A 26,790-nucleotide genomic window follows, 5' to 3' on the forward strand; every position below is an offset into this window, starting at 1 on the left:
CACACACACACACACACACACACACACACACACACTACGTTAACGCGAGCGTTACTTCTGTAGTAACTTACGATATATCACTCGTTTACGCGAATTATCGTAAGTTACTACAAAATCCCGTTTACGCGAAGGAATTATCGTAAATTACTACAGTAGAAGTAACGCTCGCGTAAACGTAGTAACAGACTCACACACACCATGTGTTTATATGGGGCGTTCCACGCCAAATCGGACACCATTTGGGTTTTGCATCTTCGATTTTTTTGAAAATTTTTTATGTTATAGTATTGGTTGAAAGAAGCCTCCATGATTTTTTTCAAATTTTTTTGTCGAACCGTTTTCAAAATATCGATTTTTGAAAAATTACGTTATTTTTTTTAAACGCCCATAAATTTACGAAACATGGGCCAAATAGAACGTTTTTTTTTTCAAAAAAATTTTTTTTAATTTTTTTAACTGTATTTCTATAAGATTTTGAAATTTTTGACACAAATTTTTGATTTACAAAAAACACGTACTGATCGATTTTCTCCAAAATTTTTTGTAAAAAACTATCATCGATTTCACAACTTTTAAGCCTAAATTTATAATGAGATAATAACGGGATCTATTTTTTTTCGATTTTTTAAATTTCCATCTTTTATTTATCCGTGCTGAAAAATATCTGAAAAGAAAAAATAATTTACACAGGAACTACTATTAATAATTATCTAAGACATAGTGATTACTTACTAAATAGTTTACAAATTGATTTCAGAAAAAAATACAGTGAAATTAAAGCGTTTATTATTTATGCTTGATAAATTTTTTTTTATTAAGTAGCGTTTATTTTTTTACACGTTTAAATATTTTAAAAATTCGAGATTCAACAGATGATGAAAATTGTTTAAATCTCAAAGTGCCTTCTCCGTCTGGAATTACACAATGATATTTCTGTGTTCCTGTTATTGTCTTAGCTCTAATATATCGCTTGTCTAATGATTCTTTGCTCTGAATATAATCTTTGTTAGAGAAGAATTGCGCATAGATATTTGGCAAAAAATTTAATTTTATCGCCCAGTTATATATATAGTTCTTGAGGAGTTGAGATTTGTTCGTCATATGAAAGTTGAAGACTTGCTCGTGCCGCTATTCTCTTAACAGTTCCTTCTACTCCATCACAAGGACCTTTGCCATGAGCTGTTGCAAAATAATGCCATTCAGCCAAAGTCTTCTTCATGAAAATTAAGATTTACAAAATTTTTATAATTTTTAAATTGTTGAGGTGCTCCGTCGGAAAATTTGCCAAATATCTATGCGCAATTCTTCTCTAACAAAGATTATATTCAGTGCAAAGAATCATTAGACAAGCGATATATTAGAGCTAAAACAATAACAGGAACGCAGAAATATCATTGTGTAATTCCAGACGGAGAAGGCACTTTGAGATTTAAACAATTTTCATCATCTGTTGAATCTCGAATTTTTAAAATATTTAAACGTGTAAAAAAATAAACGCTACTTAATAAAAAAAAAATTTATCAAGCATAAATAATAAACGCTTTAATTTCACTGTATTTTTTCTGAAATCAATTTGTAAACTATTTAGTAAGTAATCACTATGTCTTAGATAATTATTAATAGTAGTTCCTGTGTAAATTATTTTTTCTTTTCAGATATTTTTCAGCACGGATAAATAAAAGATGGAAATTAAAAAATCGAAAAAAGAAATAGATCCCGTTATTATCTCATTATAAATTTAGGCTTAAAAGTTGTGAAATCAATCGATGAGTTTTTTTACAAAAAATTTGGAGAAAATCGATCAATACGTATTTTTTGTAAATCAAAAATTTTTGTCAAAAAGAACCCCGCACAAAAACCTATGGAAATGGGTTCTCGGCGAATTTGTCTGAAACTTTGGGAAAATGTTGTTCATGTCATCTTGATCAAAAGTTCTCATGGCAACAACTTTCTTTAAAACAGAATTTTTGCTCCAGGAGACCTCAAAGATGGATATTTTATCACGCGATCACAGATTATTTTACCCATTCAGCTTTTAGAATAACTAGACATCACAGACGCGCGCTTCGCGCGCGCTATTTAGCTTTAATATTACACACAACTGTCAAAATATGCTATGACAGCCGCTCACGAAGTTAGCGCAGCAACAGAATCAATCAGCATCGCGGAAAAGAGCCAACAAAGCAATTCGAGACTTTCGAGAAGACTTCGAGAGATGCGAGTATCGATTTAACATGCCTTTTTTTAGAAAGGATGATTGTGTGTGTGTATTGCATAACCCATGAAACCTGAGAACAAAATCGGTCCTTTTCAGGGCCATAATAATGTGCAAAATCCGATCGCGCAACCTTCTTGCGGTGCACATTGGATAACGCTAATCCCGACGGTTCATACTGTTATTACTGTTATTCATCAATACATTAGGTTATTAGGTTTTATGGGTTATGCAATACACACACAAACACACACAATCATTATTCTGAAAGCTGAATGGGTGAAATCATCTGTGATCGCGTGATAAAATATCCATCTTTGAGGTCTCTTGGAGCAAAAATTCTGCTTTAAAGAGAGTTGTTGCCTTGAGAACTTTTGATCAAGATGACATGAACAACATTTTCCCAAAGTTTCAGACAAATTCGCCGAGAACCTATTTCCATAGGTTTTTGTGCGGGGTCCTTTGAAAATCTTATAGAAACACAGTTTGAAAATATTTTTTGATATTTTTTATTAAGTGTGTTTAAAAAAAAAAATTTGAAAAAAACGTCCCATTTTTTTGGCCCATTTTTCGTAAAATTATGGGCGTTTAAAAAAAAAGTAACATAATTTTTCAAAAATCGATATTTTGAAAACGGTTCGACAAAAAATTTGAAAAAAATCATGGAGGTATTTTTCAACTAATACTATAACATAAAAAATTTTCAAAAAAATCGGAGATGCAAAACCCAAATGGTGTCCGATTTGGCGCGGTACGTCTTATATATATCTTCCATCGCGTAAATTCTACAAATGAACTTTGCTGGAAAAATACATGTGATATAAAAGGCACAAAAGAAATTTATGCAAAATTATTCTTAGTACAAAGTAATCGGAGCACGATCCTGGAGACATCCCGTGTCCGCGATATCGTCATCGTGGACGAGGCTCCGGGCCCAGAGAAAAAATAATCGTATTATACAAACGATAGACCCCCAATATTGTCGTACAAAATGTATGTGTATCTATCCCTATAGCTTCTTCTCCTCTCTATATTATAATGAAAGAAACGTATCCTACTGAGAAAGGCCCGTTTAGCGAAATAGTAAGCCGATGCCAGCTAGTCTCACGCAAAAAGCGAACGTCGAATTTATAACACAATGGCTGTGTTCGGGAAGCGCGCTATTAGCGCTATTGCATCATTCTATCTTTATCGCTTCATCAGGTGTAAAACAAGGATAAAATAAGCAAATAGCACTAATAGCGTCTTCCCGAACGCACCTAATAAATTAATATTTAGCATCTCTATCGAATTTCTATAAAAAAACGAGACAGGTCATTTTTTTGTTTTCTAAGAGAATTCAATCACTCTCTCTAACCGAATTTCACTAATATTTAAACGTCAGAAACGCACGTGGTCCGAGTTAGCACAGGTCCGACAGATTTCTTTCTATAGACGGCATAGTTGCCAAAATATATTTCATGAAAAGAAAATTAATCTACAAAAATCAAATAATATTATGAGCATTGCACAAAAAAATATACACGAAGAATGTATTTTGAGAATCAGAAAGATTAAAAAAATGCGACAAAGTTTTTTCCCTCCGGATGAAATTCCAACGTGCACTTCTAAGGTCAACGCGCATCCTTTGCTAAACGAATGAATTCATACACGTTTTGCAGCCAGATTTTTATTGACGTGATACAGACGGGTGTACATCTAAGCCTCAATAAAGCGCAAGTTTAATCGTAAATCAGTTATGCGAAAGATCTTAGATCTTATACTTGTCAATAAAGTTATAAAATCCGCAAATAATGCGAAAATTTGCGCAGTCCCTCGTGATCGAATATAAATGGATCGCGTCGCTTCGCTAATGATCGGATGAACATTTTCTAAAAAACGCAACAAAATATTTGCTCCACGAAATAAGCTCGCACAAATCGCATCTGACAAAACTGAAATTTAACAATTATATGTAAAATCATAAAGCTATAAATTAGTTTTTGTTTTTAACAAGAGTTGAGACACGTAGCGATAAAATTGAATGAATTTCCAACACGATAAAGATAAGTTTAATAATTTTCTTCTACGGTTTTCGTTTCTTTTTTAAAAAATAAAGATGTTAAAAAAATCAAAATAAAGTAATATGTAACAAAAGTTTCTCTTGGTGTAAATTTTTAAAAGGAGAAAGCAAGTTTGAAAGAATAATATGATGAATCAACATTCTCTGAATACATATAGAAACCATTCAATTTTTTCCCGACGCGTTGTGTAAAATATGACGGCTCCGTATAATCGTTAATTACCGCTAACAAACCGTCGTAAGCAAATTCCTCGAAACGTTCGCTACAAAAGAAAACGAAAACAATTTTGGGACAAGAACGGAAGCGTTCGTTTGATCGTCATCGTCTTCGTTTCTAAGCCGAAAAGATGTACGTACTCCACTAAGATAAATTATAATTATTCTTGATATCAGCATTCGCGGCACCCTAAAGTCCCAATGGATAAAAACTAAATACTTAGTAGCATCCGAGTTTGATTTAGTCGGGCAACGTGAACACAGTTACACGTTTGCCCGTCTCTGTGAAAAAAAAACGCGACGATCACCTTTTTTCTTTCTTTTCAAGTACTCTGTATACTTGTAAACTATAAATGTATAAAAACGATTAGAAGGTACTCGCCGCGATGGAAAGAAAGTAACACAATACAATTTCTTTATGATTCTCGAAATCAAATCTGTTTGGATTTCTAAGCACAAGGAAAAACATCTCTTTTGCTTATGTATTATTCGACAAAGCAATGATACTCTTCATGGAGTGCAGTAACGGCTGTCGCATACTAACAATGGAAACGAAGACGAGGGCGAAAACGGATACAAGATTGAAAAGCGCACTCGGAAGGGAAATGAAAGCACTGCGAGTTTCCTCTTCTCGACGGTCCTTCGACTTTATTCGCGAGGCAACGATACTTTACGCAAATATCCAGTATTCTGTATACAATCATAATTAGCTAATCATCCGTCGACGAAACATATCGCTCGCGTTAAAACAGCCGCTTCGGCGTAAACTGCACACGTTATGCATTGCAGTTATAGATAATTAACAAACTAAATAAAAATCTTAATTCTTAATATCATTATGTTATAATAATTAAGATTTTTATTCAGTTTGTTATCTATACTGTTCATCAGCTGCGTTACCCTCTACTCTGATGCTAAGAGACTGAGTGTAATAAATCAATACTATATAAATTTAATATTTATTGCATTTGTGTTATAGAAGTTATTGTTTTACCCCATCAAGAATGGATCGATAGATCCTTTGAAATAGTTTTACATCATTCATTTACATTACAAGAAAAAAATTATTTGAGGTGCAAGAGATGCAGTAAATTGCCAAGTCTAATAAGTACCCGCGTCGCATCAATATATACTATGTATACTAATTCACATTCTCAATTGTGCTACTGTTATTATTTGTCATCAGACAATTATAAACATACACATAATAATTAGATAGATATTATATATATATATACGCATGTGTGCATAAGAATATATGTAATTTATAAAAAGCGGGTGCTTATCAGCCTTGATACGTTACTGCCTTCTGCTACGCGGACGGCCAGAAAGCATTTTCAGGTTCAGGCCGTATTGCTAAAGAATCCAAGACGCGGCAACGCCGCGCGGCGTTGCCGCGTCTATAGCATATGCATAGACATATTATATCTAGACCGAGCATATGCTCAAATTTGAGGAGTGGGGGTATAGGCGACGTAGAAAGAGAGACACTCTGTTGTGTGGCTGTTCGTTCTCTCTCGTTTCGCGCATGCGTACGCAAAATAAGCGTGATGGGAGGGAGGCATTAAGAGGAGCGAGGTGGAACAAGGGACAAGGAACTGAAACGACTGAAACAGAACGGCTAGAAGTGCTGAAATTGGTTATGGCCGTATAAGTGCGTATAAGCGGAAACCGCGTTGTGCAAAGTGAAGTGCTGGAACGCGTACAACGTGCGTGAACGTGCGGAGTTTGGTACTTTTGGCAGGTTACGATCGACCGATCGCTCGTCCGTCGACCGACTCGCCGACCGGGACCGACACGGAGGCCGGATATCACGGTGCGCGAAATCGCGACAGGTGTCCCGAGCCCGTGGACCAGTGGCACGAGGGAGGAGACCCGACGACGACGAGGACGCGCGCGCGCGCGAGCGAGAGCAAGAGCAAGAGCGTGAGCGAGAGAAAACGACGACGACGACCGAGGCCGAGGGAGTGACACGCGACGTGGTGCGTGCCGTGCGTGGTGGCCGTGGTGGTGCGTCCGTCCGCCCGCTCGCCCATCCCTACATCCCGTACCCGCGGCACGGTGCGGCAGTTACGGCACAGGACCCACGGAACCCGCAGGACCCAGAGAACGCGCGACGCACGTACGGCGTCGGGGACGCGCGCGCGCACCCACACACACAGGCACGCGGGCACAAACGCAAACGCAGTTCGGAGGAGCTTGGCTGAAATTGCCAAAGTGTGGCTAAAATTGCAAAAAATGGTGAATTGCTATATATGTTGGAAAGAATTCGATTCTTCGTTTCCACGACGATTTCACAGGTAATGTGTAAATCTGGAAGTGGTTAGATGTTATCACATGTGTATTTTTTTATATAAAAATATTATACGTCTCGGAATTAACATCTCGACGATTGATCTAAAAAGTACTGTGTCCGACAAACCAAGTTGGCTCGCAGTTTTTCATATCGGATGTTCATATCGGAAAGATCAAACGATGTTAAATATTGTAAAGTCGGTTTAAAGTAATTATTTCTGTTAATAATCACTGGCGGAATAAATATATTATTCGGTATAAAAATATTCTTCAGCTTTAATTTAAAATAATGTATAGTATTATGTTTAGTTTTCCGAAAGATGCAGAAAGGCGAGAAAATGGTTTGCTAGCATTGGGTACACTATCAGTGCTTACAAAAATGCAAGAATTTGCAGTGATCATTTTGCACAGAAAGATTATTATTACTGTGGCACACCTGTACCATGTAAAAGATTATACAAAACTGCAATTCCATCTATTTTTATGCAAAGGTAACAATAGACTTTTCAATAAGATAAGATTACGATTTTTTTTTTAAATAAATTATACTTTTATTAAGGTTATATTATTTATTGTTATTATAGTAAAAGGTTATTACATAAAAATTGTACATATAGATATACATATATTTTATACATAAAGCATCAGATATAAAGAAATGTTTTTTGTTTCATATAGATCTCGTCAAAACAAAGAAAACTCAAGCAATATAACAAACACACAAGACAATCAAGATTCAATAATGGATATTAAACATGATACTACTAATGGTGACAATAATACTACAAACGGAGAAAACACAAGCAATATAACAAACACACAAGACAGTCAAGACTTAATAATGGGTATCGAACATGATACTAATAATGGTGACAATAATACTAGTAATGGAGCAATACTTTCAAAAAAAAATAGCAGTGGGAAAAGGTGAGACAAACACAAAAATAAACATTCTAATTTGTTCCAATTTGCAAATATTATAAATAAACTTTTGTTTCAGAAAACGATGTAATATTGACGAAGTTGAAAAGGTTTTCGTCAAAACTGGTAAACATAATATAGAATGTTTAAAAAAAACAGAGTTCACTAGTAATGCTTGGATAACATTTATAAAATATCTACGATATAATAGATATTTAAACAAAGTGTCTGTTGCACGAAAGTCAAAATTAGAAAAAAAATTAATATCGCTGCAATCTATGACACAAATGTTGAAAGCTAAAAATTTGGTAACAGAAGATGTTGCAAATGCCCTGAAGGTTAGTAATTAATAATGCTTTGAAACTGCAGATTTTTATGTATTTCGTAATTAACGAATAACTTAAAATACTTGTAAATTATATTTCAGTTAACAGTAATTGTTACGAATATAAAATTATAATTAAAGGTCAAGCTCGTGTGTGTCAAATAATAAATAGGTTGCCGGCCAATAACGAGCAATGTTAGACGTTAAAATTTCAAAATTTATTAATGTAACATTACAAATGGTACGTTTCGGCAACACTGTGCCTTCCTCAGCCAATTTTAACAATTAATTGAAATGCCACGAATCATGTACTCTTGACACATGATTCGTGGCATTTCAATTAATTGTTAAAATTGGCTGAGGAAGGCACAGTGTTGCCGAAACGTACCATTTGTAATGTTACATTAATAAATTTTGAAATTTTAACGTCTAACATTGCTCGTTATTGGCCGGCAACCTATTTATTATATAAAAATATAACATAAAAATGTGCAGTTCATATTGATATTTGTACAGAAGTCATTTAATAGATTGCCAACCAGCAAGTATTATACTTAAGTATTTGTTAATATAAGCACTGCTGAGATTAAAATTGTATTTAGGACGGCAGTGCTGAAATTAAAATTGTATTTAGGACAATAATAAGAGTAAATGTAGATATAATATAAAGAAAGTAGGTAAAGAATAGTATGTAATTATGTAAATGTAAAAATAATTATGTAAATCTTAAAAGTTAAAATAACAATTAAGAAAGTAAGAAAGTAAAGAAAAGTAAGTAATCATGTAAATGTAAAAGTAATTAGGTAAATGTAAGAAGTTAAAATAACAAGTTTCTTCTTATTTTATTTCGAAATTGTATATAAACGTATAGAGAACCCGAATACTTCGGTAAAGTATAAATGATGTAATTTATCACGTTACGGGTGGTAAATGAGATAATATCGTAATGTCTTATAGGATGTAGTGCCTGGTCCTGTAGAAGAATTACTAAGAAGACTTTTAAATGAGCGAAAGCCAAAAGTTTTTCCACACGCTTTGAGATGTTTTGCTTGTACGCTCCATTTTCACTCCCCTGCGGCATATTCATTCCTAAGAAAAACGTTTTTAAAATGTCTTCCACATCCAACTACTATTCGAACATGGATGCGAAATATTAGTAGCGACTCCGGTATATCTGACCAAGCATTAAAAACCGTACGCAATGTAGTTCGAAATGCTCGCGAAAAAAATAAGAAAATAGTGTTTAATTTAACTTTCGATGAAATGAGTATTAGAAAAAGTGTTGATTGGGATGGACAAAAATCACATGGTTTTGTTGACATCGGTGCCATTGCTAAAGATAAAGTGCCGCTTGCTAGTGAAATTTTTGTCTTTATGTTAGTTGCAATAAACCAGAATTTTAAACTTCCAATTGCGTATTACTTCACTGATAAATTAAATGGCCGTGAAAAAGCAAAGTTATTAAAGACTATTTTATGTGCACTTCATGAAAACGATCTAGATATTGTCAGTATTACGTTTGATGGAGTATCTTCCAATATATCTATGTGTGAAGAATTGGGCGCACGTTTGAAACAAACTGAAATTGAACAGATTGTACCATATTTTGTCCATCCCGCTGATGAGTCTAAACGTATATATGTTTTTTATGACGCGTGTCACATGATAAAACTTGTTAGAAATGCACTTGGTAAGGAAGACTTAAGTGATAACGAAAATCATATAATTAGTTGGAAATTTATACGGCAATTAGTTTCGTTACAAGACGCGGAAAAATTACACCTTGCGACTAAAGTTAGAAGTAGACATGTATACTTTTACAACGAAAAAATGAAAGTACATTTAGCAGCACAAGTTTTCAGTAATTCGGTAACTGCTGCACTTGGGTTTGGAGAATATGACTTAAAATTACCTCATTTTGCCGGAGCTTCAGCAACCGCGACATTTTGCAAGACATTTAACGACGTATTTGACATATTAAATTCTAAAAATTTAAATAATAAAACAGAAACCAAACGAGCAATAACGAAAGATAAAATACGTATTCTAAAAGATAACATTGAGAGGTTTGTTTTATATATTAAATCTTTAAAAATTAAAGACGTTCCTGTACTTCAAAGTGTACGAAAAACAGGCTTTATTGGGTTTGTTATTGATTTACAAAATAGTATTGCTTTAGCAGAACAGCTATTTAATGAAAATACAATAGAGTTTTTGTTAACATACAAATTATCCCAAGACCATATTGAAACTTTTTTTTCTTTGATTAGAAGAATGAACGGTTGGAACAATAATCCGAGTGCGAAACAATTCAAAGCATCTTATAGAAAAATATTACATTTAGCAAATGTGTCTGTTCCTTTAAGTGCAAACTGCATTCCACAAGACGACACTGTACTACTTAATGTATCTAATAATGAATCTGTAAGAAACGAGCAAGTAACTGCACATAGTATACAACAAAATGCAGATAATGATTCTGATCAAGATGCTGCAAATGCTATTTTTATGGATCATGATTATTTCAATCAAAACAATAATTGGTTCTTAACTGAATATGCTGAGGAAGTTATTACGTACATGTCTGGATTTGTTGCTAAAACTATTACACATAAAATTGATTGCTTATTTTGTAAACAATTGCTCATTGCAAGCGAGGCACAGAAAGAATCAAACACATTTACTGGTAAACTGTTACAGCGAAAAAATCGCGGTGGTTTGTATGTAGCATCACCTGATGTTATTATAATATGTAAAAACGCAGAAAAAACTTTCAGAAGTAATCAAGACAAATTATTTACAACTAAAAATATATTAAATGTTTTAATATGTCAATCTTTCCGCTCACTTCCTTCATATGTATTTAATACAGATAGACATATTTATGAACAGTCTCCATTGTTTGATCACCGAAGTCAAATAATAAAATTAATTTTGAAAACTTTTTTCAACGCGCGTCTTAAACATGACAGTACAACGCTTACAAATTCCACCCGAAGAATAAGAATGAAAAATAATAAATTAACATTTTTTCAAAATCAATAAAATTCGAATTATAATACTGAATAAAATACATATGTTAAAGTTTTCTCTGCTATTTTAAAAGTATATAAACAAAACTACTCTATACATTTTTAATACTACAACACTTAATGTTATATGTTTCTATAACATTAATTGTTAATATTTATTTTATGTTAATGTAACACATTAATACTATAACAGTTTATATGTAAACGATAAGTATATCCTAATAAACACTAAGCAACAGTTCCAATACATCTGTGATTTTATTTTGTATTCAATTATACCTTAATTATTTTATATATTTATTTATAATTATACCTTATTTATATTTATTTGGTATTCAATTAGACTTTATTTTATACATTGCAATTCCCTGAATGAGAATCCTCCGCCTTTCTGCATATCTTTTGGAAAACTATAAACATATAATACTTTACATTATTTTGATTTGAAGTTGAAGAATATTTATATATAATAAACAAATATATATGTGATAAAATCTAACCATACTCAGATTTATTATACATTACCTGTGAAATTGCAATGGAAACGAAGGATTCCATTCTTTGTAACATATGTGGCACTTCATAATTTTCGGCAATTTTAGCCACACTTTTGCTATAAAATATTAAAAATAATTATCACTTAAAATAGTAACGATTTTAAGATTATAATAGCTCATATATATATATATATATATATATATATGTATATATATATATATATATAACAACCAATACATACAACTTGTGTTTATTCCTAATGTTGATGGTATTTACTTTATGCCATAGCTGCAGAACCACAGAGTAATATGCTTTTTACGTCATCTGTTTATAGTATTTATTAACGTTTGATATATATAGTCACCATCTACCATAGAGAAAGAGAGTTTTCACGTTCCCCAGGCACTTTATTTCACTACTTTATTTTATTGGCGTCCTTTTATAAACTTGAATAAATACCGATAAACAAACTCGCCGTAAAAAGCATTATCTTTTTATATGTAAAACGTATAAACGTATTTACTCTGTGGTCCTACAGCAACTTCTAGCCGTTTCATGTTCCAAGTTTTAGTTTCTCGTTCCACCTCGCTCCTCTTTCTTAATACCTCCCTCCCATCACACTTATTTTGCGTACGCATGCGCGAAACGAGAGAGAACGAACAGCCACACAACAGAGTGTCTCTCTTTCTACGTGCGCCTATACCCCCACTCCTTAACGCTCGGTCTAGATATAATATGTCTATGAGCATATGTCTCTCTACCGTGCGTCCGTGTGAGCAATTCAGTGGTTCAGTGGTGTGTGTATGTACGTGTACGGACATATGTACACCACTTCATAGAATCTGAAATAAGTTGGTAACACTGAAACCGGAGTTTCGCGTTGTCACCACGCGAGGTCTCCAATATCAGTTCGGCTTTTGCTTTAGTTGACAGAGTTGACATTACCGACGTCGAGGAAGTTCGGCCTTAGCTTTAGCATCCCCTTAACCAATCAAAACATCACATTTTGATCCCGTCACAAGTAATGTAAAGGCCATTGCACGTAACAAAGTTTTAGGGTTGGTTTATAATAGCCGTAACCGTTGATTTAAGCCGTAATCTTTAAGAAATTGACCAATCACAGTCGATTATTTTTCCCACATTCGACTGTGATTGGTCAATTTTTAAAGATTACGGCTTAAATCAACGGTTACGGCTATTATAAATCAACCCTACATAATCGTAAGGCCGTAAGAAAATAGACCAATCACAGTCGATTATTCTCCTTGAGCTCGAAGAACAATCGAGTGTGATTGGTCTATTTTTTTACGGCCCTTATGACTAAAACTTCGTTACGTGCAATGGCTTTAATATAATAAGATGTGTTGATTGGTTAACTTGTGATGACGCGACGCATGACGCGCTCAGTGGAAACTCAGTCTTAGGCTGCGGTCACATGATGCGTCATGCGTGATGCGGGATAGGCGTCCGTCATAGCAACAACCAATCAGAGCTATCCCACATAACGCATCCCGCTTGATTTTCGTCCGCCCTGTGCACATGGTACGGAATTTAGCCAAAAATTCGGCTACAGAATTTAAAAATATTTTTTCAAGTTGTAAATTGTATTGACGAAGTTTTTAATAATGTAAAGACAAAGGTAAAATTAATATTGAAGAGTATTATACATTTTGCGAATCAATAAAATATCATCTAAAAAGAATTATTTTTTAATATATGTTTTTACATAAACGCGTCATAACCCCCTTTTCCCGTATCATGTGCACCAGGGCGAACGAAAATCTTGCGTAATGCGTCTTGATCTTGCATCTGTTTTTTCTATCCCGCATCACGCATGACGCATCATGTGACCGCAACCCGCAGCATGCTGCCTACAATGCGAGTCGTAAAGTCGTGAGTCGTAAGAATTGACCAATCACAGTCGATTATTCTCCTCAAATTCGATTGTGATTGGTCAATTCTTACGACTCACGACTTTACGACTCGCATTGTAGACCTAACATTAAGCGGGGAGCACAAACTACTGCACAACGCATAATGCGTAAGAAATTTGATTGGTCTATTTTCTTATGCACATATGTATGGACCAATCAATTTTCTTATGCTTACGCATTATGCGTTAGGTAAGGTGAAATTTCATGGGCAGTGAAAAGTAGCAGCAATCAGAAAAATCTGCTGAAATTTCACCTTTTGCAGAAGTGTGTGCTCCCCGCTTTACTCACCTATTTTTCATTGTGCGGGAGCCTTTAATACGAGTTGATTCATGATTGAGGTGTCATAAAAGTTGCAATCCATTACTTATAAATATTATTAAATATGACACTTATGTTACGAGCTTATGCATTTCATCAAAAGAGACTTTTCTTTAAGAATTTCGATAATTTGAAATGCTGTCTGACTTGTATCACACATAACGGCTACAATTTTGAGGTTAGAATAAATTGTGTTATTTAAACAGATTATTATTAAAATAAATTAAAATGATTGATATGATATTAATTTTATGATATTAATAGAAATTTAAATTTTGTAGAGATGTTCCGCAGGACGTAATGTAAAGTTTATTCACAATGTAAATTCCTTCTCTCAAGATTATAAAGCTGTAGAAATTTATTATGGACCTTTAACAAGACAAATTAAAGCTCTCAAGCTTTTTTCATTACTAACCTCCTGTAGTAGCTTAATGGTGCAGCCATTTCTTTACTCAAAAGCTGTGGAGAATGATAATATAGGAGTTGTTTTAGGAATATTTGCATGTATTGGATTTTTTGCTATAACTACCCCTCTATTAATACATGTAATTACGAAAAAATATGTAACGCACTTATACTACGACGCAAAGAAAGATGTATACATTGCAAATACTTATAATTTATTTGCTCGGACAAAAGAGGTATTTATAATTTTTATATAGTAAAAATTATCTCTCTCTCTCTCTATATATATATATATATATATATATATATATATATATATATATTCTAAATGATAATTATTTCAGATCGCGTTTACACCTAAGGATGTAATAGTACCTGAAGTAACTGGGATGTTTACAAATTGCGTTATAAAGAACATCCCTTTATTTTTAGAACAGAAGTTTTTCCATGATTCTAGTCATTATATTCGTATAATGGGATATGATAAGCCAGTAGATTTTAAATTAAATAATGGTCTTAATCGAACAGTCACAGTGGATGTCAACTATAAAGAGGATGAAAATAAAAAGTAATTACAAGACAACATCAGGGCATACCTTATTTATGCCTTAGATTTCTTAATACACATGAAAAATTTTATACGTGTATCCTTATAAAGCGCTATTAATTATATTTTACAAAATATTTACATCTTAACAACGTACACACGTGTATATATATATATATATATATATATATATATATATATATATATCTTGGTTGAGATCATTTCCGAGTTATTTTTTTGTTTGAGTATTTAAAATGGCAAGTGCACAGTAATAGAGCGTATCTAATCAAAACATTTTTTAATCTTACGAAAATTTAATTGAATCTGAATATTGTTTCTTTCAAATTTTATTGTTCACACTCTAAAATATGTTGACGAATACTAGCATATACTTCGTATAATACGATACAGTTCCGCTCTAATATGATAACGATAGCAAAAATCCTTGTAAAACGAAGCACTTACACAATGCAAACTCCAACACAGTTAAAGAATTGCAGTAATTCTCATATAACGTAATATTTGTATGTTTGATGCGATAAAAAGAAAATCCTGTTACACACGTACACTTTGTTGGATTTAATTTTTCAACATTTTTTAAAAATGAATCTTCTGCTATTGATTTAGTTCTTAGTGCCATATAAGAGTTTCACGCTACGTGACATTTTATTGGAACTTAATTACCACGTTATATATTATGAAGCCATATTTCTATATTTTGTTTGGGGTGTTCTAGAAACCGTTACTTCTTCATATAACTGTATAAATAAATAAATTTAAACTCAAAATTTGGATTATACTAGCTCAAGACATGGTAGAATTAGTTTTATATTAGATACCAATTTATTACGATTTGTAATCATAGTAAATATAATAAATTTAAATGGATCATATGTGTATCATATATGTACTTTCATTTCTTTTCGATGCTAATTCATATTTGAAGTAGGTTCTAATAAATAATGAACCAAAAATAAATCAATAATAATGAAACATCTTTGACATACGCACGTATGCACGCATACTCATATGCACAAACTAAAAAGACACAAAACTAATATTCAGAAAATTCTTTATTTAAAATTACATTTCACGAAAGATCAATGGGATACTTTTTCAGTCGTACTTTTAATTTTATATTGTTAAAGCTACAAAGAAATAAAAGTAGAGATTATTTTGAGGAGTTTGTTTGACAAAACAAACAAACAAATGCGAGGATAGGCACAAAAATAAGATGCACCTTCAGTTCAAAAGAAGTTTAACTTGTTACATCACGCGAACAGCTTTCCAATCGCAATTTATTGCAATATATTTCCTATTAGGTATAATACAAATAAAAAGGTAAACACAGAAAACGCAATGGTCTAAATGCAGAAGTAAGAAGGTGATAGAGAGAAAAGAATGAAAATATATAATAAAAGAGATTAATAATAAGAAGGTAGTAATGCAATTTGTAATAAAAGTAACAATTGTTATCTAGATGATTGCATTGCATTCGTTTCCTTTTTTATCTACTTGGATCAAATAATAACGTTTACTATGTAATAATTGTAATAATAAAAGAGTAAGATAAAGGAATATATAAGCAGGTTTGAATTTACACGTAAATTATACAGCTTATAATTTTACAATTAGCCTTGTGAGCTTATAGTTGTAACTTAGGGTCTCATTCTTTCAGAGAAGTAATTAATAGGTGGAGTTTATAATACAAATGGATAATAATTCAAAGCATACTTTCAACTTTCGCAACAAGTACCTGGAAATAAAGAAAAGCGAAGAAATTTTGTAAAATATGGATTGGTTTTCTCAATCGCAAAAGATTCAAATTCAATCGAGTTGTTATGAAAAGAGCTCGACATAAAAAGCTGTATAGTTGGGACAGAAAGGTTGTCCGGTTGAGTTTCAGAACGCATCCTATTTATATTTAATATCCAGCTACCATGTGTCAACAATTACCAATTCTTTTAATATTTCAATATATTTAACATCTTGTCTGCTCTTTTTTTATAATGAATCACTACGCAAGCTGTGTGTATTAGTGCTCATCACGGTGTATACGACCGTGGTGCTCATCCACTTCCAAATAGGATGCGTTCCGTAACTCAACCAAACAACTTTTCTGTCCCTAACGGTACCTAAAAAGTGTTTTATTTCTAAAGACCTTTAGAAAATTCTATAATAAAAAATAATATCACAGTAGACACTATACTAAAATTAATAAAAAAAATGCCAAAATTCTGTCAAATGTATGTACTAAATTAAAGAAAGAATTCCTTTGCAAAAATAAAGTTCATTCCACTTTACTTATTAACATTGTAAATATATGAAATTTATGTTGTTTTAATCATAAATTTTATTTAAATAGTGTATGTTTATTATTGATTTCAATAAAATAATTGTTCCGTAAGGAATCATGGTTTTACCTGTAGGATGCTTTAAACTTTTAATTTAAGCGATTAATTTTCGAGTATATATGTGCAAAAAACAAAATAATTTATTATTATAAACAATGGAGATATTATTTATATATGATTGTGTGTGTGTGTGTGTGTGCGTGCGTGCGTGCGTGCGTGCGTGTGTGTGTGTGTGTGTGTGTGTGTGTGTGTGTGGTGTGTGTGTGTATATATATATTAATATATATATATATATATATATATATATATATATATATATATATATACTAGCTGGTTACCCGGGCTTCGCCCCGGAGGACATATGTAGTAAAACACGCAAATAATCTCTCTCTCCCTCTCTCTCTCTCTCTTTTTCCCTCTCTTCCTCTCCCTCTATCCCTTTACTCCTCTCTCCCTCTCCCTCCCTCTCTCTCTCTCTCTCCCTCTCCCCCTCTTCCTTTCCCTCCGTTTTTATATACAATTTTTTGAGATTTGGTTATTTGGAACCGGTTTCCAAAAAGATTGGTAACAAAAAATAGTACACTTTATAGCACTTCCCGGGAAATTTTGTCCCTATTTCATGTATAATTCTTTGAGATTCAATCATCAATTATTTCCCGAAAAATTGAAAAAATTAAAAAAACTGGTTTCCAAAAAAATCGGTAACAAAAACTGTATACATCATGGCGTTCCCCGTAAAATTCTACCCCTACTTCATATATAATTCTTTGCGATACGGTCAATTAATTCCCAAAAAATTGGAAAAATTTCTGATACCGATTTCCAAAAAAATTGGTAACAAAAAATTATACACATCATGGCAATCCCCGAAAAATTCTACCCTCACTTCATATACAATTCTTCGAGATTCGGTCAATTATTTCCCGAAACATTGAAAGAATTAGAAAAACCGGTTTCCAAAAAATCGGTAACAAAAAATTATACACATTTAAAATTTGAAGAATTTGAAGGAAAAAAACAATTAAATTTTCTTTATAATGTGGACAATTCTTTAAAATTTGGTTAATTATTTCCCGAAAAATTGGAAAAATTTCGGATACCGATTCTTAAAAAAATTGGTAACACAAAACTATACAGTTTATAGCACTTCCCGGGAAATTCTACCCCTGTTTTATATACAATTCTTTAAGATTCAGTCAATTATTTCCCGAAAAATTGAAAAAATTTCGGATACCGGTTCCCAAGAAGATCGGTAACGAAAAACTATACACTCTATAGCACTCCTCGGAAAATTCTACCCCTGATTCATATACAATTCTTTAAAATTCAATCAATTATTTTTCGAAAAATTGGAGAAATTTCGGATACCGATTTCCAAAAAGATCGGTAATAAAAATAGGCCAGTCATATTAGACTAATTTAGGGGGGTAACCTTCCAATTACTCTTTTCAGGTTGCAACCACCATGAATCGCTTTGATTTAAGGTGCTGTAAGTGGGAGTAATTTTGCTTCGCAATGCGCATGCGCATTAAAAAGTTATTAACAATATTATCAACAAAAAACGCGATTTTTTTTATTTTTTCTCAAATATCTCGAAAACTAAGCAAGATAGGGTAACTAACTATACGTACCTTTTTTGTAGAGCGTAAAATTATCTACAATAATGATCTGAACAACATTTATTGTCAAGTCAGTCGTTTAGCTTGCACGCGCCGTCAAAGTCCGAGACTCAGATCTCGAAAACCCTCGATTTCATCGTTTTTTTGATATTGCGTCGGTGATTTTTTTCAGTCATTTAAAATGGAATTAAAAATTCCAAAAAAATCACACATCATCTGATCATAATTATTTTAGTGTAAAACAAGCGTTATCCGACCTATGCGCAATATTAGATAACTTTGCACGTCAATAAAAAAATCAGCGTTCGTCGTACGAAGAAAATACAAGGGTCCTTTTTTGTTGCAAATTTCGTCCACAACAAGATGCATACGATAAAATTTGTCTCAAATAAATTCTAAGGTCTGAAAACAGCGAAAAACTAAGAGTAGTCCAAAAAATCAAAATTTTTTGCTTACATAGCTACAAACTGAAGAAAAAGGGTCTAAAAAATCGGTTACACCCTGAAAAGTATTCTTTGTAGTTCTCAGATGATGTGTGATTTTTGGGGAATTTTTAATTCTATTTTAAATGACTGAAAAAAATCACCGACGCAATATTTAAAAAACGATGAAATCGAGGGTTTTCGAGATCCGAGTCTCGGACTTTGACGGCGCGTGCAAGCTAAACGACTGACTTGACGATAAATGTTGTTCAGATCATTATTGTAGATAATTTTACGCTCTACAAAAAAGGTACGTATAGTTAGTTACCCTATCTTGCTTAGTTTTCGAGATATTTGAGAAAAAATAAAAAAAATCGCGTTTTTTGTCAATAATATTGTCAATAACTTTTTAATGCGCATGCGCATTGCGAAGCAAAATCAATCCCACTTACAGCACTTTAAATCAAAGCGATTCATGGTGGTTGCAACCTGAAAAGAGTAATTGGAAGGTTCGATGTCTAATATGACTGGCCTAAAAACGATACACTCTATAATACTCCCTGGAAAATTCTACCCCTACTTCATATACAATACTTTCAAAACCAGTCGAATAGTTTAAGAGTGCATAAAGGACATACATACATACATACATACATACATTCATTTATATATATATATATATATAGATTTTTTTAATTTTTTTACCCTTATTTTCCTTCCTCAATATCCATTTTCTTTAGATTACTTTCCATTTCCATATATTTCTTTTGACATTTACTAACAACTGACATATACTGAGTGAAATTATCAACTTATCTATATAGAATGTGAGAAGCCGATTAACTTGAAACTTGGTGACATTTATGAGTATATGTTCGGCTCGAACTTCTGAACTCGAATTTCTGAGCCGAACATATACTCATAAATGTCACCAAGTTTCAATGGTCAAGTTTCATTTGTCTGTGTTATGTTATGAAGTTGCTGCTTTCACATATTATATGTCAAAACTGATAAATCAGTCACTTCAATCGTGACTGTCGCGAGCAATTAATTATTTAGTGAAAACTTATTTAGTGCCACCTTTGACGTTATTAAATTTCACAATCAACACTACTTTCGGATACCGATTTCCAAAAAGATTGGTAACAAAAAATTATACATTCTATAACACTCCCCGAAAAATTCTACCCCTACTTCATATACAATACTTTCAAAACCAATTTCCAAAAAGATACCAATTCCCAAAAAGATCGGTAACGAAAAACTATACAGCACTCCCCGGGAAATTCTACCCCTACTTCATATATAATTTTTTGCGATTCGGTCAATTAATTCCCGAAAAATTTGAAAAATTTCTGATACCGGCTTCCAAAAAAATCGGTAACGAAAAATTATACACTTTTATAACATTCCCCGGAAATTTCTACCCCCGTTTCATATACAATTCTTTGAGATTCGGTCAATTATTTTCCGAAAATTAAAAAAAAGTAGAAAAACCGGTTTCCAGAAAATCGGTAACAAAAAACTATACACATTATGACACTCCCCGGGAAATTCTACTCCTGTTTCATATACATATATTTCTTTGAAATTCGGTCAATTATTTCCCGAAAAAATGAAAAAATGTCAAATACCGGTTCCCAAAAAGATCGGTAACGAAAAATTATACACTTTATAGCACTCCCCGGAAAATTCTACCCGTTTGATCTACAATTCTTTGAAATTTGGTGAATTATTTCACGAAAAATTAGAAAAATTAGAAAAACCGGTTTCAAAAAAATCGGTAACAAAAAACTATACACATAGTGGCACTCCCCGGAAATTTCCCCGGAATTGTTACCAAAAGTATATGAAATAGGGGTAGAATTTTCCGGGGAGTGCCACTATGTGTATAGTTTTTTGTTACCGGTTTTTTTGAAACCGGTTTTTCTAATTCTTCTAATTTTTCGGGAAATAATTCACCGAATTTCAAAGAATTGTAGATCAAACAGGAGTAGAATTTTCCGGGGAGTACTATAAAGTGTATAATTTTTCGTTACTGATCTTTTTTGAAGCCGGTACGGAAATTTTTGTCAATTTTTCAGGAATTAATTGACCGAATCTGAAATAATTGTATATGAAGTATTGGTAGAATTTTACGGCGAGCGCCATAATGTGTACAGTTTTTGTTACCGATTTTTTGGGGAATCGGTATCTTTTTGGAAATTGGTTACAAAATTTTCCAAAGCGGGAGAGAAAGAGAGAGAGAGAGAGAGAGAGAGAGAGATAGTTTAATATGCCCGAGCAACTGCTAAAGGGCAAAAAGTAAAATACAAAAATCGAAATACAGAACAATAATAATAACAATAATAATAATAATGCCAAGCATACACAGGCTCACTCTCAGCCTACATGCAACGCAAACATTCAACAAGAACTTATAACTAGCGCAACTTAAAAACTAATTTAAGACTAAATGTAACGAAGACAAAAATAGAGGGAACATGGCATGGGTTACCCGTAAGCGAAGTGGTCACTCGAATTCAGATGAAAATAAGAATAGACGCAGAAGACCTTTGAATGATGCTAAGGAAGATGCTGATGTAATACTGCTAGGAAGTGAGTGCCAAAAATATATGGCGGAAAGCTGGAATGAATTTCTGTACGTGACAGTTCTATGAGCAGGAATATGGAAAGATGAAGTGAAGGAAGCAGCCAAGCGATCGGACCTTCTAAGAGAAGGATCAGGAGAGGTAAACAGTTCACGTAAATATGTAGGAGAAGACAAATGCAAAATACGATACATCTGGCATCCCAGAAAATATAAGCGTCTATTCCTAACAGAAAGCCAACCTAACTGACGCCTGTAAGGCGTAATATGTTCGTCACGTTTTAAATTAAAAATAAAACGAACACAGCAGTTAGTTAGTCGCTGCAATTTAGTATCCAACCCATCGCTCAGGCCATGATACACTAGGCAACAGTAGTCTATGTGGGGCATAATCAGAGTAGAGACAAGTTTGATTCTAAGATTGGTGGAAAGAGAACCCTTGTTAAACTTGAGATTATGCAACACATGATGGACCCTTTGTGAAATCAATGAGATATGTCACGCCCAAGAGAGATCGGAAGTAAACATAACCCCAAGATTTCTCACCTCATGCACAAATGGAAGAGGCGTATTGTTAACAAGAATAGGTGGTAAATTACTAAGATTAATTGCATTGACATACGCTTGACTTCCAAATATAATGACTTTGGATTTAGCCGGGTTGAGTTTAAGTCCATTCTTATTAGCATAGTTAAAAAGAGCTTGGGCATCCTTAGAAATTAATTCTAGAGCACTGAGAATATCAGCAGGTGAGCAAAGGCGATAGATTTGTATATCATCTGCAAAAATCATATGAAATGCATAACGCAAAACTTTGTATATGTCGTTGATGAACAAAAAGAGAGAGAGAGAGAGAGAGAGAGAGAGAGGGGGGGGAGAGAGACTATTTGCGTGTCTTAATACACATGTTCTCCGGGGCGAAGCTCGGCGGGGCATGCTAGTATATATATATATATTAATAATAATCTGATTGTAGTTTATCTTCTCCTCTTCTCTCTATCTTTCAATTTAAAGCAAAGTTGAGTTGACTTATTACTAAGTGAAAAATTCTTTATATACCAGTTTCTTAGTAATTTTTCAAATATTGAAATAAATTAGATAGCAAAATCATGTTTTTTAGTATGAAAATCTCGTCCAATTTATTCCAACATTATTTCTAACATACCAGGAAACTGATACGATTATACCACTGTAGTGCTAGATACTGCTAGTTAAATAGTTGTGCTTTAGTTGAATTATGCTTATAGAAATATTGTCGACATCAACATAATTACCTTTTATTTTACAATACTGAAGTAACATTTACTGTCATTTCCACCCTTCAAAGCATATAGCAAAGTCGCTTTGCTAAGAACTTAGCCATTAAATTTGAATTTATTAGTATTTCGATGAAATATTGACACCTAATTCAATAAAAAATTCAAGGCACACATGGATATATATTTTTGTATTTTATTCTTACAAGTGAATCGATTTACTTGAATTTTTATCTCAACTATATAAAATGAAAAAAAGTATTTTCTCTCCTAAACGTCCTTCCATAGTGTAATCTAATCTCACTTATACAAAAGTTAAATAACTGCAAATACAAGACTATCGCTGTCTAATAAAACTTTCAATCCTATTTCATTCCTATTTCAAATTTAGATGCTTCAGACGCCCTTTTTCAGTTTACAGTCGAAATCTTGAGGTAACGATAGTTTCATAATCTAATAGTCCATACTTTTATTTTTGGATTTTTTAAATTGCAAAATATTGAAATACAATGTATGTTTGTAAAATTTCTTTGCAGTTTGTTGCGTCGCTGTGATATTCGCTTACGATATGAATTTGCAATGACATAATAATAGCGCATATATTGATAGAGATCACAGATTAAAGCCATCGTCCTCGTTATCTCGAAGACATGAGAAAAACTGTGTGTACCAAAAAAGAAATATACGGATATTGTACACTAAGCTGGTAACAAATCAAAATCGTCTGAAACATGCACCATTGGAACATGAACGTCTTCTATCTGAGGTGTCGTTTTGGATTCACAAAGTCCTAATTCTTTCAGTTTCCATTCCCAATGCATTCGTTGAACAGCGTGTAAAGACTCTGCCTCATTATGGTGTCTCAACAGCATACCTTCCTGAAATTAACCACTAGATATAATAAAAATTATAATAGATAGAAATAAAAAACAGTGCAAAAGTGCAGTGCAAAAGTACATGCAATAGAAGTAATATTTTATATATGTATAATTATATCTTTACCTTTATCTTTTCCCATTTATCGTCCACATCTTGAAGCCAACTTAAGAACAATCTACCGTTATATCTACTCCTTGCATTTCTGTCTTTTTCTTCTTGTTCCGGGGTAATGACGTTATATACCTCTTCGTCCTTGAGAATCGTACAAACGGAAAAGGGAAGAGATTGATTAGCGAGTGCTCTGGCCGCTCTACCATGGACTCTAAGAATCTCCTGTTCCACCGACAGAACCAATTTCTCTTTTTCAACCACATGTTGCATCCTGAGACGATATCGTTCTTTTTCTTGTTCAATATATAAATCCTTTATAGCTCCGTGCAAACCAACAGGTGGATTAACATTCGGTTCTTTTGCATTGCCAGCTAACACATATGTACAGCGATTCATCAAGTAATCCTTAAAACCTTGAGGAGGTTTTGGTTGAACTGGGAATAAGCTCTTTCGTCTTCTCTCGATCTGTAAAGGATATTAAAAATTTATGTTGCATTTTTTATTTTCCTTTTCTTTATTTGCACTCATATTCTAATTGATTTCATAATCCATTTTGATGTACAAGTGTAAAATAAAATCCCAACAGTCAATTTAATAAAAATGTGAGTAAAAGATAGAAAATATTTTCATTCCAAGTATGCAAGTCAAGTGTGAATTTGAAGCAGCGTCATTTTTCTTGAACTAGAGACCACGTCTTAATACTGAAACTCTCTACACATCAATATACATATATATATATATATATATATATATATATATATATATATCAACATACATCTATATATATATATATATATATATATATATATATATATATATGTATTGATCAGCATAAATGCTTTCAGTACTATGTGGCCATTAAAAACTCTAATATACAGGTCTTTCTTTGAAAAACTGTGGCTGGATCATTCTTGATCTGTACTTTGTTCTCTTGGATAATCAAAAAGTTAGCATATAAAGCAGCAGTAAAAAGCAGCAGTTCTAGTTTTAGGTTTTTTTTTACACAATATAAAGAAAATGTACAAGTAATTTTCAAAAACTAACAAATATTCATTGGGTCTTAAGCAATCCAGCCATCGCCAGCCAAGGGTTAAAAAAATTCCATGCAGTATTGAAAAGTCAAGAGATACTTTGCCTGCTTTCTAATGTTGAGAAATAGCTGATAACAATTGGTAATTGGTTGATCGTGTGGATGAATTTCTGGTCCCGTACTAGTAGCCTCAGCTGTTTCATTAGCGGCAGCCGTAGCTGCGGCCTGTTGTGCTTCTTTACTGGGTTTCATTTTTCTCTTTCTAGGATGAAGCTCGACAGGCGGTGCCGGTGTACCAACGTTAGACATCGCCGAGGAACTGGTCGCCGAGATATTCTCCAAATTTTCTATACTACTATCTTTTTGATTTTTCGCAGCAGCGTCTGTATTTTTGTCCGATTTCTCCATGGCTGTGTTACATTTCGAGACAGCTCCTGTACTTGCGGATTCCGACGAAGTGGTCTTACTTACGTCGGACCCCACTGTTTCTGGCGTAGGCGAGTGATGCCTTTGTTGCGGCGAGGAATTATTCGAACGATCTGTAGTAGTATTAGTAGCTGGTAGTGGTGACGAGGTGGAATAGTTTCCGTTACCTGACAAAGGGACAGCTTCTTTTGGCGCCGCGGAACCGTTACTACCGTTACCAGTCCTATAATAATATAAATTGTAAGAATATGTAATACCATTTATGATAATAGACTGTTTACAATCATGACTTTGCCGTTATGTTATTTTAATATATATTCGTATTTCAAGTTAATGTATGATTTTGCTCTTAACACACACACACACTTAATAAAAACTAATAAATAAATAAACGAGAAGCCGCTCAAATGTTCTCATCAAAACAAAAATATGAAAAATGATTGCGTTGAGCTTCATTGAATACAATCAGCTTATTCTTCTTAATTTATCTAGATCGTAGATATTCTCTATTCTACATCCTCTTATTCAGTTCCAACTTTTAGAAATTATGCACAATAAATAAGAGTAAAGAATAATTAAACATGAGGAATTAAGTATAAGGAATTAATTTCAGCATATAGGAAGCTATGCTTCAATCCATAATAAACTCATTCTTTTCTTATCAATTAATTCTGCTTTCCTAATTCCTTATGTTTAACTTATAATTTCTTATTCTTATTTCATTCGTTCTTTATTCTAATGGCATACATACATACGTACACAGAATAAAATTAATTGCACTATTGAAAAGCAAAATTTCCTAATTAGGATACGAGTGATATTTTCTGTCTTTCACATTCGGTTTCTCATTCTACTTATCACTCATATAGATATGGCAAACAAAAAAATAATAGACGAATAAAAGCTTGAGAAATATAAGAAATGAAGCAGTTCTATTATATCAAAATCAAATGCACTCTTTATACTTCTAATAAATGTGCTTATTTGTTTTCAGTAAAATAAATTACATCACATAAAATAAAATTATAATAGATAGAAGAAAACTAAAAATTAGAGAGCAAAGCTAAATATGTTTCTTACATTTCTATTACAAAATTGTTTGTGTTTCTAATTTGCAAGCATTCTCAATTATAATTGTTTGATTAAAAAATGAAGATACATGTCTTGTAAAGTAGTCTTTTGAAAATATATCCCGAAAATATAAAAAATTAAAGTTAACTATTTTCCTGGCAGCTATTTTCCTAAAACAATGTTTTGAAAATCGGTACCAGAAATATCTCGGAGAATAGTGAACTGATTTGCATGAAATGTTTTACAACTGCACTCTCAATACAA

The 26,790-nt window shown here is 32.9% G+C and overlaps 3 protein-coding genes and 2 long non-coding RNA genes across 11 annotated transcripts in view; 3 read left to right on the forward strand and 2 right to left on the reverse strand.

Moving 5' to 3' along the window:
• The first annotated feature begins 5,932 nt into the window (after window positions 1-5,932).
• LOC143902585 (uncharacterized) lies at window positions 5,933-10,267 on the forward strand. Its single transcript, XM_077415617.1, has 4 exons — window positions 5,933-6,793; window positions 7,098-7,279; window positions 7,467-7,715; window positions 7,789-10,267. The coding sequence occupies exons 1-4, from the start codon at window positions 6,749-6,751 to the stop codon at window positions 8,057-8,059; spliced, it is 747 nt and encodes a 248-aa protein (XP_077271743.1). The 5' UTR covers window positions 5,933-6,748; the 3' UTR covers window positions 8,060-10,267.
• On the reverse strand, window positions 10,203-12,557 carry LOC143902591 (uncharacterized). Its single transcript, XR_013258420.1, has 3 exons — window positions 11,806-12,557; window positions 11,592-11,679; window positions 10,203-11,476 (listed from the first exon to the last, which is right to left on the reverse strand). It is a non-coding gene; the product is annotated as an uncharacterized LOC143902591 (long non-coding RNA).
• Window positions 12,558-13,684: 1,127 nt separating this feature from the next.
• Window positions 13,685-16,353, forward strand: LOC143903033 (transmembrane protein 70 homolog, mitochondrial). Its single transcript, XM_077416373.1, has 3 exons — window positions 13,685-13,994; window positions 14,098-14,457; window positions 14,566-16,353. Exons 1-3 carry the CDS (start codon window positions 13,881-13,883, stop codon window positions 14,791-14,793), a joined length of 702 nt encoding a protein of 233 aa, XP_077272499.1. The 5' UTR covers window positions 13,685-13,880; the 3' UTR covers window positions 14,794-16,353.
• Window positions 16,354-21,522: 5,169 nt separating this feature from the next.
• On the forward strand, window positions 21,523-25,744 carry LOC143903046 (uncharacterized). The gene is made up of 2 exons (XR_013258573.1): window positions 21,523-21,895; window positions 25,296-25,744. It is a non-coding gene; the product is annotated as an uncharacterized LOC143903046 (long non-coding RNA).
• Window positions 23,186-26,790, reverse strand: part of LOC143903003 (uncharacterized) — a 49,197-nt gene continuing 45,592 nt past the window's right edge. For all 7 annotated transcript variants that reach the window (XM_077416325.1, XM_077416319.1, XM_077416333.1 and 4 more), the window contains 3 exons: window positions 25,135-25,678; window positions 24,012-24,464; window positions 23,186-23,887 (listed from right to left, as the gene is read on the reverse strand). In XM_077416325.1, the coding sequence (XP_077272451.1) occupies window positions 23,708-23,887; window positions 24,012-24,464; window positions 25,135-25,678 (1,177 nt within the window). In that variant the 3' untranslated portion in view covers window positions 23,186-23,707. The remainder of the gene's footprint in view (window positions 23,888-24,011; window positions 24,465-25,134; window positions 25,679-26,790) is intronic.

The sequence above is a fragment of the Temnothorax americanus genome, unplaced genomic scaffold (genome assembly GCF_048541705.1).
Source record: "Temnothorax americanus isolate GAGA-0224 unplaced genomic scaffold, ASM4854170v1 Scaffold102, whole genome shotgun sequence".
NCBI lineage: Eukaryota > Metazoa > Arthropoda > Insecta > Hymenoptera > Formicidae > Temnothorax > Temnothorax americanus.

Bases quoted from the DNA above. Each gene is read 5' to 3' on its own strand.
- LOC143902585 (XM_077415617.1), top strand. From the start codon at position 6,749: ATGTTGGAAAGAATTCGATTCTTCGTTTCCACGACGATTTCACAG. The intron at 6,794-7,097 runs GTAATGTGTAAA...TATTATGTTTAG, and splicing joins TTTCCACGACGATTTCACAG to TTTTCCGAAAGATGCAGAAA. The intron at 7,716-7,788 runs GTGAGACAAACA...CTTTTGTTTCAG, and splicing joins AAAAATAGCAGTGGGAAAAG to AAAACGATGTAATATTGACG.
- LOC143903033 (XM_077416373.1), top strand. From the start codon at position 13,881: ATGACACTTATGTTACGAGCTTATGCATTTCATCAAAAGAGACTTTTC. The intron at 13,995-14,097 runs GTTAGAATAAAT...TAAATTTTGTAG, and splicing joins ATAACGGCTACAATTTTGAG to AGATGTTCCGCAGGACGTAA. The intron at 14,458-14,565 runs GTATTTATAATT...TAATTATTTCAG, and splicing joins TATTTGCTCGGACAAAAGAG to ATCGCGTTTACACCTAAGGA.